This window comes from Coregonus clupeaformis, chromosome 17, assembly GCF_020615455.1.
Source record: "Coregonus clupeaformis isolate EN_2021a chromosome 17, ASM2061545v1, whole genome shotgun sequence".
In the NCBI taxonomy this organism is placed as follows: domain Eukaryota; kingdom Metazoa; phylum Chordata; class Actinopteri; order Salmoniformes; family Salmonidae; genus Coregonus; species Coregonus clupeaformis.
This window is the reverse complement of record NC_059208.1, coordinates 19,858,554-19,873,047: the sequence shown is the minus strand read 5'-3', so window position 1 is coordinate 19,873,047 and position 14,494 is coordinate 19,858,554. Positions and strand designations below refer to the sequence as shown.

The window sequence follows — 14,494 nt, the reverse complement described above, 5'->3', positions numbered from 1 at the left end:
CTGATTCCCACTGTAAGGCCGGCCTTGATCACATCTTTATTCCTCATATTTTAAACACAAATCAGTCATAATCAGATTATGACATATGGCGTTGTTTTTGTAGAGGACTTGGACAAGACTTTGGAGGCAGCTCCAGACAGGGTGTCACCTAAAGGAGATGAAGAGCCAGAGCCTTGTGAATCAGCCTCCCCCCTCCCTGAGGCCCTTCCCTCAGCCTCCCCCCTCCCTGAGGCCCTTCCCTCAGCCTCCCCCGGCTGCAGCCATAACAACAGCAGCAGCACAGACCAGTCTAACCTCATGTTGTCTATCAGCACCATTGCCACGGCCATGGCAGACGCCTCCATCTCCTCAGACCCCTCCCAGCTGGCTGCCATGATCATGGCGCTGTCCAAGAGGAGTAGGGTAAAGAGGCAACACCAGAATGGTCTGCCCGGTCCAGCCCCAGGTAACCCATGTTCACTGTCTTTAATTCTGTCTGTGGATTGTGTTTATTGGAAGGTGATGTCAGCACCACAGGTCAAATTCCTGGTACATGGAAATGTAAAGGTGATTTGATTGTCATTCCCAGCCTCTGCCCTGGAAGAACAAACATTCAGCCCTAACCAGGTTCAACTGGACCAGAGCACACTGCTGGAGACACTACAGAGGAGCCAGTGTGCCGGGGACCTAAGTGCCTTCGACGTCGAAAAGTACCTGAAGCAGACAGAGGTATCCACCAGCAGCGACAGCGACCAGTCAGGCTCCTCCCACTGCACCTTTGACCTCCTCAGCTGGGCCGACAGCCTCAACTCCTCCCACAGGAAGTCCCAGGCCGCATCACTTCTTGTCACCGTGGAGAACGGGAGCTCGGGTTATCAACACCAGGCTAGCACCAAGGGCGATATCTCCTCTTCCTCTGGCCTTGCTGCTACTGCTGAGGCCCGTCCAGTCTATGCTGGGATACATCCAGGTTCTGGCCAGAGTGGAGCAGGCCCAGCTCCAGCTAACAAGACAGAGGTGAGGAGGAGTTCCATCCCCCGTCCCAGGGCCAGCTCAATCTCTACAGCCTCTGGTAACCCAGGGAGGAGGTCCATGGGCTCTGGTCAGTTCTCCTCAACCACCTCCTCTACAGCCAAACCAGCTGCTCACAGGAAGGCTGCAGGGAGGAAAAGTGACCCCCAGCCAGCTGGTGTACTGAGCAGGAGCAGCACGGAGAGTGGTGGGGCTGATCTGGGAGCAGTCTGTCCAACACCCAACAACACCCCAGCCCAGAAGGTAGAGGACCGCTCCCCAGCTCCTGCCCCAGGCCCCAAGACCTCCCCTGGCCTGAGGAAGGGGAGCTCAGGGCCGCCCTCCCTCAGAGGCACCACACACGGTACAGGGAGCAGTACAGCCCAGCAGGAGAAACCCAGCGGCCTGGAGAAGGGTCTTGGAGCAGCTCCTCACAGCGCTGTGGCGAAACATGTTGGTTTTACTTCAGCCGGTCACAGCCCCCAGCCTCCTTCTGCACACAGGACATACGGTCAGTCTCTGGTCCAATCATCATTATTCATCTATTCTTCAACTAATTTAAGCGATAAATAAATGTTTTGTTAAGCTTAGCTTAGTTTCTATCCCATTTTCCATGGTCCTTCGAGCCGGATTGAGACATTCTGTTTTTTTATGTTGATTATAGTTTATGTGAGGTGATTTCCTGGTCTTGTATTCTGCAGATAATGACAAAGGATGATTTAGTACATTGGTTAAGGAGTGTATTAATGTCCTGGTCTTGTGGTGTATGCAGGTGATGGATAGTAATGTGTTGTTCTCTGCAGATGTGTCTCCAGGCACTCCTGTGCAGCATGCCGGAGGACCAGAGCAGAGCCAGCTTACCTTCAGACCCTCCACCTCTCCTCTCACCCACTCCTCCCCCTCACAGACCTCCTTCCCCAGCCAAGAAGGGTACACTACTGCGTCAAGTCAATCAATTATTAAATCAATCAGATGTGTCAGGTTGTGCCCTCTAATGTGTAACTCTAGTTGCAGTTCATCCTAAATCTTCTGTTTCTCTCTGGTCTCTGGTGCCTCTACAGGGCTGTGTCGCCCCCCTCCTCCAGGAGACCCCCCAGTGATCTCACTCCCCCCCAGTCTCTGTCCCAGTCTGAGTGGAGCTGTTCCAGTCCAAGCCTCAGCAGACTGACATACGTCTCTCTGAACGACAGCACAGCTCTCAACAGCACCAGCATCCCAACTCCTGACAGACACAAGGTATGGTAGACAGGGACTGAACCTCGTATGGTGTTCTCTTTCAAATACTCGTTTCGATGTCTGTGTCTCACTCTGTGTGCAATAATAGTGTTTAAAATGTATTTTTAATGACTACCTCATCTCTGTACCCTACACATACAATTATCTGTAAGGTCCCTCAGTCGAGCAGTGCATTTCAAACAGTTTCAGACAAAAACAAGGGAGATTTTTCAATGCCTCGCAAAGAAGGGCACCTGTTGGTAGATGGGTAAAAAAAAAAAAAAGCAGATATTGAATATCCCTTTGAGCATGTTGACTTTAAAACAGTTAGAGGGTAATGGCTGTGATAGGAGAAAACTGAGGATGGATCAAAATTGTAGTTACACCACAATACTAACCTAATTGACCGTGAGAAGAGGAAGTACTGTACAGAAAACATGCATCCTGTTTGCAACAAGGCACTTAAGTAATACTGCAAAGTAATTAACTTTTTGTCCTGTATACAAAGTGTTATGTTGGGGCAAATCCAATACAACACATCACTGAGTACCACTCTCCATATTTTAAAGCATATTGGTGGCTGCATCATGTTATGGGTATGCTTGTAATCGTTAAGGACTGGGGAGTTTTTTAGGATTAAAAAAATGTAAGAAATGGAGCTAAGCACAGGCAAATCCTGGAGGAAAACCAGTTTGTCTGTTTTCCACCAGACACTGGGAGATTAATTCACCTTTCAGCAGGACAATAACCAAAAACACAAGGCCAAATCTACACTGGAGTTGCTTACCAAGAAGACAGTGAATGTTCCTGAGTGGCCGACTTACAGTTTGACTTAAATCTGCTTGAAAATCTATGGCAAGACCTGAAAATGGTTGTCTAGCAATGATCAACAACCAATATGACAGAGCTTGAAGAATTTTAAAAAAGAATAATGGGCAATTGTTGCACAATTCAGGTGTGGAATGCTCTTCGATTAACCCAGAAAGACTCACAGCGGTAATCGCTGCCAAAGTGTTGACTCAGGGGGTTGAATACTTATCTAAGCTGATGTATTAGTGTTTTATTTTTCATAAATGTTTTACAAATGTTAGAATTTTTCTTCCACTTAGAGTATTTTGTGGAAAAAGTCAAGGGGTGTGAATACTTTCTGAAGGCACTGTATCTCTCATTATCAGAGAACCGAGGTAAAGTAACCTTGAGTTTTGGGTTCTTGTCTTGATTGTTGATGCACAATTTTAAGTTGAATGACAGTCATCTGCCTGAAAAACCCAGCTAGCTATGTCACGTACTGCTACTGTCTGGAGTTACTACATGAATGAATACTCCACTAATAACGAATTGACTACATGCTATTAATCCCTGCATGATATTAATCTCTCTCCCTTCCCCAGAGTAATGGCACCATGGCGCTGAGCACCACGATCATCAGGGCCAGTCCCACCCCGCCAGTAGAACGGGCCGATACCCAAAGTCATACAGGTCAGGACATACCTCCTCACCGCTCGACAGACGTCCTCTGTCCTCCTAGAGGCCTATCCTCTCCTCACTGTCACCAGTCCAAGAGCCCAGTCTCTCCTCAACACTCTACCAGTCCTCGTAGTTCGGTAGACCTGCGGAGTGGTTCCGGTCTGGGCTGTACATGCAGCCAGAGTGAGTGTAACTTCCGCTGTGGGAACAACAGGGACTACAACCAGCAGAAACGCTACTCCGAACCCAGCTCCCACCACCTCACCAAGGTGGACTCTGGCTACTCCAGCAACCTGAACATCCAGCAGCCAAGCGGGATGGGTTTGGGGGGCCAGGGGAACCAGCAGTGGTCCGGTGTCTTAGCCCAGGGGAGTGAGGTCTATCCTGGGGCCGGGACGGGCTTCGGCCTGCCTTCCTCGGAGGACCTGTGCTACATGCCCATCTCCAGCTTCAAGCCCCAGGGCTCCAGGGTGGACCTGCCTCCAGGGGTCCCCACCCTCCTGACGGGGCGCTCCCTCTTCAACTCCCAGCTGGCGCAGCAGAACCTGGGCTCAGATGGAGCTCTACATCCTGGTCCCTACCGCCACATGGCAGCAGCAGGGAACGGCCCGTATGGTCACGCTGTGTCCTCAGGGTTAGGACCCAATGTTGACCCCTCGGTCAGACACCTCCATAGCTCTGGGGGTTTGTACCCAGGCCAGCTCCACTGCTCCAACCCCCACCACAAACCCTTGGGAGGGAACCCCTACAACCAGCACTGTGTAGCCTCATGGTCTAACGGCAGCCTTCCTGAACTCACAGGTCAGTTTTCAATCAGTTCTTCAGTCAATTCTTCGTTATCTTTCTTGAATCACTCAATATAAGAGCGTGTGCTGCAGTTGGCAGAGTTTGAAGCAGTTAATCTCAATCTTTCTTGAGTGTTAAATACATGTACAGTGAGGGAAAAAAGTATTTGATCCCCTGCTGATTTTGTACGTTTGCCCACTGACAAAGAAATGATCAGTCTATAATTTTAATGGTAGGTTTATTTGAACAGTGAGAGACAGAATAACAACAACAAAATCCAGAAAACGCATGTCAAAAATGTTATAAATTGATTTGCATTTTAATGAGGGAAATAAGTATTTGACCCCCTCTCAATCAGAAAGATTTCTGGCTCCCTGGTGTCTTTTATACAGGTAACGAGCTGAGATTAGGAGCACACTCTTAAAGGGAATGCTCCTAATCTCAGTTTGGTACCTGTATAAAAGACACCTGTCCACAGAAGCAATCAATCAATCAGATTCCAAAATCTCCACCATGGCCAAGACCAAAGAGCTCTCCAAGGATGTCAGGGTCAAGATTGTAGACCTACACAAGGCTGGAATGGGCTACAAGACCATCGCCAAGCAGCTTGGTGAGAAGGTGACAACAGTTGGTGCGATTATTCGCAAATGGAAGAAACACAAAAGAACTGTCAATCTCCCTCGGCCTGGGGCTCCATGCAAGATCTCACATCGTGGAGTTGCAATGATCATGAGAACAGTGAGGAATCAGCCCAGAACTACACGGGAGGATCTTGTCAATGATCTCAAGGCAGCTGGGACCATAGTCACCAAGAAAACAATTGGTAACACACTACGCCGTGAAGGACTGAAATCCTGCAGCGCCCGCAAGGTCCCCCTGCTCAAGAAAGCACATATACAGGCCCGTCTGAAGTTTGCCAGTGAACATCTGAATGATTCAGAGGAGAACTGGGTGAAAGAGTTGTGGTCAGATGAGACCAAAATCGAGCTCTTTGGCATCAACTCAACTCGCCGTGTTTGGAGGAGGAGGAATGCTGCCTATGACCCCAAGAACACCATCCCCACCGTCAAACATGGAGGTGGAAACATTATGCTTTAGGGGTGTTTTTCTGCTAAGGGGACAGGACAACTTCACCGCATCAAAGGGACGATGGACGGGCCATGTACCGTCAAATCTTGAGTGAGAACCTCCTTCCCTCAGCCAGGGCATTGAAAATGGGTCGTGGATGGGTATTCCAGCATGACAATGACCCAAAACACACGGCCAAGGCAACAAAGGAGTGGCTCAAGAAGAAGCACATTAAGGTCCTGGAGTGGCCTAGCCAGTCTCCAGACCTTAATCCCATAGAAAATCTGTGGAGGGAGCTGAAGGTTCGAGTTGCCAAACGTCAGCCTCAACCTTAATGACTTGGAGAAGATCTGCAAAGAGGAGTGGGACAAAATCCCTCCTGAGATGTGTGCAAACCTGGTGGCCAACTACAAGAAACGTCTGACCTCTGATTGCCAACAAGGGCTTTGCCACCAAGTACTAAGTCATGTTTTGCAGAGGGGTCAAATACTTATTTCCCTCATTTTAAAATGCAAATCAATTTATAACATTTTCTCACATGCGTTTTTCTGGATTTTTTTGTTGTTATTCTGTCTCTCATTGTTCAAATAAACCTACCATTAAAATTATAGACTGATCATTTCTTTGTCAGTGGGCAAACGTACAAAATCAGCAGGGGATCAAATACTTTTTTCCCTCAGTGTAATTTTGTAAGCTTTAAGGTAACACTGGACCCCTCTCCCTCTCCAATCCTCCAGCCCAGGTAGTGATGCCTGAGGAGCTGAGGTTCCCCCATGCCTGCTGTGTGGGCATCTCCTCTCAGACCTCCCTGGGCATCTTCAACCCCTCTGAGCGCTGGCAGCAGGTCTCCATCACCGTCACCAGCCTGGCCATCGACGGAGAGAAGGTGAGTCACTTTGTTTCTAATGAAATTGTAAAGAGGAATGATTTATGGTCTGAAATAGTGTGAACAAACATTTGGGTGCTCAAAGCATGTAAAGGCAAAAAAATATTGTAAGCAGATTGAGAGCCAATAAATAGTCCTGGAAATGTAGCCACTCCGAATAATTACTAACTCGTGTTGGACCATAATGCCCATTTCCTGTCCCAACCAGGTTGATTCATTCCCGTACCAGTGGCTGATAGTGAAGAACAAGACTATCATCGGCCCTAAGAGCACGGAGGAGCAGAAGGTGTTGTTCATCCCACCCCAGGCCGGGCTGTACCAGGCTGTCCTCAGTGTGTCCTCCTGGCCTGCCTCCGCTGAGGCTGAGGCTGTCGCCCGCGCAGAGGTGTTCGCCAAGAGGGTGGTCCTCGTCGCCATGGCAGAGGACCCTGCTCTGGAGGTAAGGCGGTGTGGCTGATCGATTGTTGGCTTGTTAGCTTTAATCCCCAGTGGGTGTAACCGATGTCGATCGTTAGCTAGTTAGCTTTGAGTCCATGTCGGGACAGGAAGGACACCTACTACGTGGGCATGCTTCCTGTTTAGTTTGTTTTACAGCTTGTCCCTCTTATATTTCAGTATTTGAAACAACAGTGGAGTACAACCTCAAGGTCTCTGTGTTCTAGTTGGTTGATATCAATGATGTTGATGTTTCTCCACTTGTAATAGATAACACTATGTTCTGAATGGTTTCTCCACTGTAATAGATAACACATTTATGTTCTGAATGGTTTCTCCTCTCCAGGTGGATGTAGGGAAGTGTGGCAGTCTGGACTTTGGAGACCTGGCAGGTGGCAGTGCCAAAGCTCTCCCTCTGAACCTGCTGAACAGGACTCAGGCTACCGTACCTATTAGACTGGTTATCAGTGCTGTAAGACAATGCAATACAATACATTACAATACAGTGCAGTGCGTCCATTGAGACAACGGACACTAACTGTCCTCCCGAGTGGCGCAGTGGTCTAAGGCACTGCATCGCAGTGCTAGCTGTGCCACTAGAGATCCTGGTTCGAATCCAGGCTCTGTCGTAGCCGGCCGTGACCGGGAAACCCATGGGGCGGCGCACAATTGGCCCAGCGTCGTCCAGGGTAGGGGAGGTAATGGCCGGCAGTTGGTAGAGCATGGCGTTTGCAACGCCAGGGTTGTGGGTTCGATTCCAGTATAAAAAAATATATATGTATGTCGCTCTGGATAAGAGGGTCTGCTAAATTACTAAAATGTAAAATGTAACTAATGGTGTGGAGGTCATTACTCTTCTGTTTGAGTTGTGCAGAAGTTTGTCATGCAGGCATCAAATTTCCCGGCGGTATCAACAGCCCTTGTGTGGCCATCTGTAACGCCCCCTAAAATAAATCCATGCCTTGCAGCTAAAGTGGCCGTTGTGACCTTGGGCTAAATATAATAATTATAATTCCCTTCTCCCGGTTGCCAACCGCCGTGCTCCGAAGCACCTCACTCACATGGCTCTGTCAGATATCTAAATTCTTATTAGTCAATGCCCGTCACGTGATCAGGTCCTTCTAACAGGCGTCTCAGCACCGAAGTAGGCTACAAGTGAAGACCGACACATCGGGGATGCAAACGGCGCACATCATTAGACTGGTTATCAGTGCTGTAAGACAATGCAATACAATACATTACAATACAGTGCAGTGCAGTGCAGTACGTCCATTGAGACAACGGACACTAACTGTCCTCCCGAGTGGCGCAGTGGTCTAAGGCACTGCATCGCAGTGCTAGCTGTGTCCAGGCTCTGTCGTAGCCGGCCGTGACCGGGAGACCCATGGGGCGGCGCACAATTGGCCCAGCGTCGTCCAGGGTAGGGGAGGGAATGGCCGGCAGTTGGTAGAGCATGCAAACTGCGCGCGTCATTCTTATCGAATTCCGAGGCGCATATTGAAGATGTTAAAATAATTGTCCACATTAGCTTTTCGTCAGCCAACAAGATGAGTAGGCCTAACGAACAGCAAAAGCACTAGCCTGTGAACCTACCATCCCCCATAGGACAAAAGTTCACCTATTCTATTGGTCAGCTTGTCCTTCTCTGCAATAAATAAATATTCCAAACAGGCTCTGGGACAGTTGTGGGAGTGACAGATCACAAATTAATTCAACCACTGTAGGCTACATTAAAAAATATGTTTTTAAAGCAATGAGGGTGATGCAACAGATCAGAACGTTTAGCTTAAAATGTTGACCAACTATTAGGCTATTTCTTCACATTATAAGCACAGCAATGCGCACATTGTAGTAGGCTATAAGCACAAGTGTTCCAAAATGCAGTTCGTGGGAAAACACAGTTCTCAAAAGTGCACCGGAAATGCGAGCGGTTTCATATGACAGAAATGAATATATCCTTCAGAAATGTAGAAAGATCTAAAGCAACTAGCATGGTTGTTAATATGACTAGGATTGTCTTTGGATGCTGGACAACAAAATATATTTGAGAACATGAGAGAAATACTGGTTTCAATGGCATGTGAGGAAGAGTTAATAAAATAATCCCCTTCACATTCCTATGGTCGGAACATGGTAAGACATGCCTCATAAAATGACAAAAAACCTCCAGGTTTTAAACAATTTCGTTTATGGTTAAATAGTTTCAAAATGTTGACTACCTCTGCTCAGATTGTAAGGTGGGTGATGTTGCAGTGCGGAACAGGCACTGGCCTTTCTCTCCTGTCAGAACGAACAGTATGTCAACAGAATCAAGCCTTTAGATATTAATAATGATCCTACATTATATTTGTCAAACATTACTGGCATTTAGCCTGCTATATTTTCTGGCACCTCCCTCCTGTCAGCATCGGTCAGGACTTGACAGACTGTTGGCTCAATATGCATAGGCTATCAACTACACTTTGACATGTAAGATAATTAATTTACATACGCCTATGTTTTAACAGAAGCGCTAGTGTTTTTCGTTTTTCAAATCAATTTAATTGGCTATTGAGGTTAATGTCCTTTGTGCCCTGGCAGATTGGGCACCTCTTGGAGGCCAAATGGCCTCGGCCCTAAAATTACATTTTAGTCATTTAACAGACACTCTTATCCAGAGCTACTTACAGGAGCAATTAGGGTTAAATGCCTTGCTTAAGGGCACATCGGCAGATTTTTCACCTAGTCGGCTCGGGGATTAGAACCAGCGACCTTTCGGTTACTGGCACAACGCTCTTAACCATTAAGCTACCTGCCGGTGTCATGTTACTGTTACTCAAAAGCACACCTGAATCCTAACTTGATGTCTGCATGAGTAATTCAAGTTTTGAGTCCTTTGTGACAAATGTATTTTGTTAAAATAGTTGGCTATACAAGCACACTTTGATTGGTAATATTGTCTTTGTGATGTCATATTTCTAGAATGCCACGGCTTGGCGCTGCTTCACTTTCTCCAAGAGTCCCGTTGCCATGACAGCTGAGGGCGTGCTGCAGGCGGGGACTGTGACCTCACTGGCCGCTCCGTCCGTCATTAACCATGTGATGCACGCCAGCTACGGAGATGTGAGTAAACCTGGAGGGGACCTAGTCTTAGTGACTTAAATAGTTTAGTAGTTTGAGGGATGTTTTGGAATGAAATATGATTTCCTGTTGCATTTCAGAATCCAGAGAGCTTCATGGTTTGGGTTCACTTCCACGCGCCGCAGAAATACCAGCCCTGTTCAGGTATGGCCCCTGTCCTCGCTTGATGAATATTAATACACAAAGATGCCATTCAGCCACCAGTCATAGCTGATGTTTGTGTCATGTGATGTGTAATGTCATACAGGTGATCTAGGTCCAGCTGAAGGGTACAGTGATGTGTGATGTCATAACAGGTGATCTAGGTCCAGCTGAAGAGTACAGTGATGTGTGATGTCATACAGGTGATCTAGGTCCAGCTGAAGAGTACAGTGATGTGTGATGTTATACAAGTGATCTAGGTCCAGTTGATGAGGACAGTGATGTGTGATGTCATACAGGTGATCTAGGTACAGTGATGTGTGATGTCATACAGGTGATCTAGGTCCAGCTGAAGAGTACAGTGATGTGTGATGTCATACAGGTGATCTAGGTCCAGCTGAAGAGTACAGTGATGTGTGATGTTATACAGGTGATCTAGGTACAGTGATGTGTGATGTCATACAGGTGATCTAGGTCCAGCTGAAGGGTACAGTGATGTGTGATGTCATAACAGGTGATCTAGGTCCAGCTGAAGGGTACAGTGATGTGTGATGTCATAACAGGTGATCTAGGTCCAGCTGAAGAGTACAGTGATGTGTGATGTCATACAGGTGATCTAGGTCCAGCTGAAGAGTACAGTGATGTGTGATGTCATACAGGTGATCTATGTCCAGCTGAAGGGTACAGTGATGTGTGATGTCATAACAGGTGATCTAGGTCCAGCTGAAGAGTACAGTGATGTGTGATGTTATACAGGTGATCTAGGTCCAGTTGATGAGGACAGTGATGTGTGATGTCATACAGGTGATCTAGGTACAGTGATGTGTGATGTCATACAGGTGATCTAGGTCCAGCTGAAGAGTACAGTGATGTGTGATGTCATACAGGTGATATAGGTCCAGCTGAAGAGTACAGTGATGTGTGATGTCATACAGGTGATCTAGGTCCAGCTGAAGAGTACAGTGATGTGTGATGTCATACAGGTGATCTAGGTCCAGCTGAAGAGTACAGTGATGTGTGATGTCATACAGGTGATCTAGGTCCAGCTGAAGAGTACAGTGATGTGTGATGTCATAACAGGTGATCTAGGTCCAGCTGAAGAGTACAGTGATGTGTGATGTCATAACAGGTGATCTAGGTCCAGCTGAAGAGTGCAGTGATGTGTGATGTCATACAGGTGATCTAGGTCCAGCTGAAGAGTGCAGTGATGTGTGATGTCATACAGGTGATCTAGGTACAGTGATGTGTGATGTCATACAGGTGATCTAGGTCCAGCTGATGAGTACAGTGCGCGGGTGGACATCGAGGTGGACTGTCCAGGGCCCAGTCATGTGATCAGGAGCGTCCCCCTCAGAGCCAGGTCTGGAATAGCCAGAGTACACGCCCCCAAAGACCTACAGGTAGGAACTGACGTGTCGCACTGCTTACATGAGACTAGTCTTTATATTCAGGATTTAACTGGGAAACCTTTGTGTTTTATTGCCTTTCTAAGACATCCCATATTAGAGTTGGGGTTGACCTTCGTGATAAATATGTTGATATTTCTGCTATTTTCTGATGTACGTTTTTTGCAGACTGTTAACCTCTCGGCACCGTTTGGTCAGTCCAGCAAGCAGACTCTGCCTCTGAAGAACGCAGGCAACATCGATGTCCAGCTGAAACTCAAAGTATTCTGTCCCTTTTTCTTCCCTGGTTGATCTGTGCTTTGATATTTTGGCATTGTGTTTTGGATGCCATCTGGTGGTGGGATGTGATATTGGTTAGTTCCTATGGCAATGAGAAAGGCTGGTCCTCAGTAAGTATGTTTTGCCCTCAAGGTCCTCACAAGGATAGAACAGTGTGTGTGTGTTGTTGATATTGACATTACCTCCTGGGTGGTGTTTGTCTTCAGAACAGCGGTGGTGATGACTGTTTCTGTGTGAGTCCTGATGAGCTGTGTCTGCGTGCCGGGGAGGAGCAAGGCATTGTGGTCACGTTCACGTCTCAGGGCGACAGGAAGAACAGAGAGAGGTACATCTTCAGAGATCTGAACATCTAGCCTTCTAGAACACCTTCTACATTACTCTGTGTTGTACTTCAGAGTGTAATAGATCTGTTGCTCTAGGATAATTTTACCGGCAGCCTCAGTCTTTTCCCTGGGCTATTGTTATGTGTCCTTGTGTTTTCATGGTACTTCCTGTTCTGAGGTTTCTTCCTGCTTGTCCCTCCAGTGTTCTGACCATCCTGGTGCTGCCCTCTGGTCCTCAGTATGAGGTGGTGCTGAAGGGACAGGTGGTACCAGAGGAGAGGGGTAAACCAGCTGCCCCTGGTCCTGCCTCTGCCCTGGGCATGCTGCCCCCCAGCGAGGTTCCCCCCATCCTCTCCAACAAGCAGTTCATGGCCTGGGGAGGGGTCACCCTGGGCAGGGCTGTGTAAGGAACAATTACTAGGCTCCTCTATGTTAGTCATAATGATCAATCCGTACATAGTTGTATCATGTCTTATGAACATGGATAGAAAGCCAATGACGAGGTTGATTGTTGTAGCCAGGCTGTGGAGGTATTGTGTTCTGAAGGTGTGCTTCTACCTCTACAGACAACAGAAGCTGGTTCTTCGTAATAATTCCCCCAACACAACACACCAACTGCGCCTGCTGATCCGAGGACAAGATCACAACTGTTTCCAGGTAAGAACCAAGCAACTAAACTTGTCCAGCTACATATCCACTTCAACAACCTTTTAGCTATCAATCGGAACAGCTCTGTATCAGTCTGCTTGCCTTGAGACTTGGTTGTAGACTCCTGTGGTGTTTGAAGCCATAAGATTGTACAGTCATGTCTCAGGACAAGGACTGTTATTCATCAGTGATTTATTACTACAGTCAGGTCTCATTAACTCCTGGCTCCCCTTGTCTCACTGTGATCTCCTTTCTCTGTCTCTTTCCATCTCTCTCCCTCTCCGTCTCTGTCCCTCTCTCTCTCAATTCAATTCAGTTCAATTTAAGGGCTTTATTGGCATGGGAAACGTATGTTAACATTGCCAAAGCAAGTGAAATAGATAATAAACAAAAGTGAAATAAACAATAAATATTAACAGTAAACATTACACTCAGAAGTTCCAAAAGAATAAAGACATTTCAAATGTCATATTATGTAGATATACAGTGTTGTAATTATGTGCAAATAGTTAAAGTGCAAATGGGGAAATAAATAAACATTAATATGGGTTGTATTTACAATGGTGTTTGTTCTTCACTGGTTGCCCTTTTCTTGTGGCAACAGGTCACAAATCTTGCAGCTGTGATGGCACACTGTGGTTTTTCACCCAGTAGATAAGGGAGTTTATCAAAATTGGGTTTGTTTTCTAATTCTTTGTGGATCGCTGTAATCTGAGGGGAATATGTGTCTCTAATATGGTCATACATTTGGCAGGAGGTTGTTTTCTCATGATTTGGTTGGGTCTAATTGTGTTGTTGTTGTTGTCCTGGGGCTCTGTGGGGTCTGTTTGTGTTTGTGAACAGAGCCCCAGAACCAGCTTACTTAGGGGACTCTTCTCCAAGTTCATCTCTCTGTAGGTGATGGCTTTGTTATGGAAGGTTTGGGAATCGCTTCCTTTTAAGTGGTTATAGAATTTAACGGCTCTTTTCTGGATTTTGATAATTAGCGGGTATTGGCCTAATTCTGCTCTGCATGCATTATTTAGTGTTTTACGTTGAACACGGAGGATGTCACAAATCTTTCTGCTGTGATTGCACACTGGTATTTCACCCAATAGAAATGGGAGTTTATCAAAATTGGATTTGTTTTCTAATTCTTTGTGGGTCTGTGTAATCTGAGGGAAATATGTGTCTCTAATATGGTCATACATTTGGCAGGAGGTTAGGAAGTGCAGCTCAGTTTCCACCTCATTTTGTGGCGAGTGTGCACATAGCCTGTCTTCTCGAGAGCCAGGTCTGCCTACGGCGGCCTTTCTCAATAGCAAGGCTATGCTCACTGAGTCTGTACATAGTCAAAGCTTTCCTTAAGTGTAGGTCAGTCACAGTGGTCAGGTATTCTGCCACTGTGTACTCTCTGTTTAGGGCCAAATAGCATTCTAGTTTGCTCTGTTTTTTTGTTAATTATTTCCTTTGTGTCAAGTAATTATATTTTAGTTTTCTCATGATTTGGTTGGGTCTAATTGTGTTGCTGTCCTGGGGCTCTGTGGGGTCTGTTTGTGTTTGTGAACAGAGCCCCAGGACCAACTTGCTTAGGGGACTCTTCTCCAGGTTCGTCTCTCTGTAGGTGATGGCTTTGTTATGGAATGTTTGGGAATCGCTTCCTTTTAGGTGGTTGTAGAATTTAACGGCTCTTTTCTGGATTTTGATAATTAGCAGGTATCGGCCTAATTCTGCTCTGCATGCATTATTTG

At 46.7% G+C, this 14,494-nt stretch overlaps 1 protein-coding gene across 3 annotated transcripts in view; it reads left to right on the top strand.

Annotated features, from left to right (window-relative positions):
- Positions 1 to 14,494, top strand: part of cep192 (centrosomal protein 192) — a 60,903-nt gene that overhangs the window by 25,741 nt on the left and 20,668 nt on the right. For all 3 annotated transcript variants that reach the window (XM_045226140.1, XM_045226141.1, XM_045226139.1), the window contains exons 17-31: positions 104 to 445; positions 569 to 1,501; positions 1,794 to 1,920; positions 2,052 to 2,226; positions 3,597 to 4,473; positions 6,264 to 6,412; positions 6,621 to 6,851; positions 7,194 to 7,319; positions 9,809 to 9,949; positions 10,048 to 10,111; positions 11,369 to 11,508; positions 11,683 to 11,775; positions 12,000 to 12,118; positions 12,319 to 12,519; positions 12,683 to 12,773. In XM_045226140.1, coding sequence (XP_045082075.1) covers positions 104 to 445; positions 569 to 1,501; positions 1,794 to 1,920; positions 2,052 to 2,226; positions 3,597 to 4,473; positions 6,264 to 6,412; positions 6,621 to 6,851; positions 7,194 to 7,319; positions 9,809 to 9,949; positions 10,048 to 10,111; positions 11,369 to 11,508; positions 11,683 to 11,775; positions 12,000 to 12,118; positions 12,319 to 12,519; positions 12,683 to 12,773 — 3,809 coding nt within the window. The remainder of the gene's footprint in view (positions 1 to 103; positions 446 to 568; positions 1,502 to 1,793; positions 1,921 to 2,051; positions 2,227 to 3,596; positions 4,474 to 6,263; positions 6,413 to 6,620; positions 6,852 to 7,193; positions 7,320 to 9,808; positions 9,950 to 10,047; positions 10,112 to 11,368; positions 11,509 to 11,682; positions 11,776 to 11,999; positions 12,119 to 12,318; positions 12,520 to 12,682; positions 12,774 to 14,494) is intronic.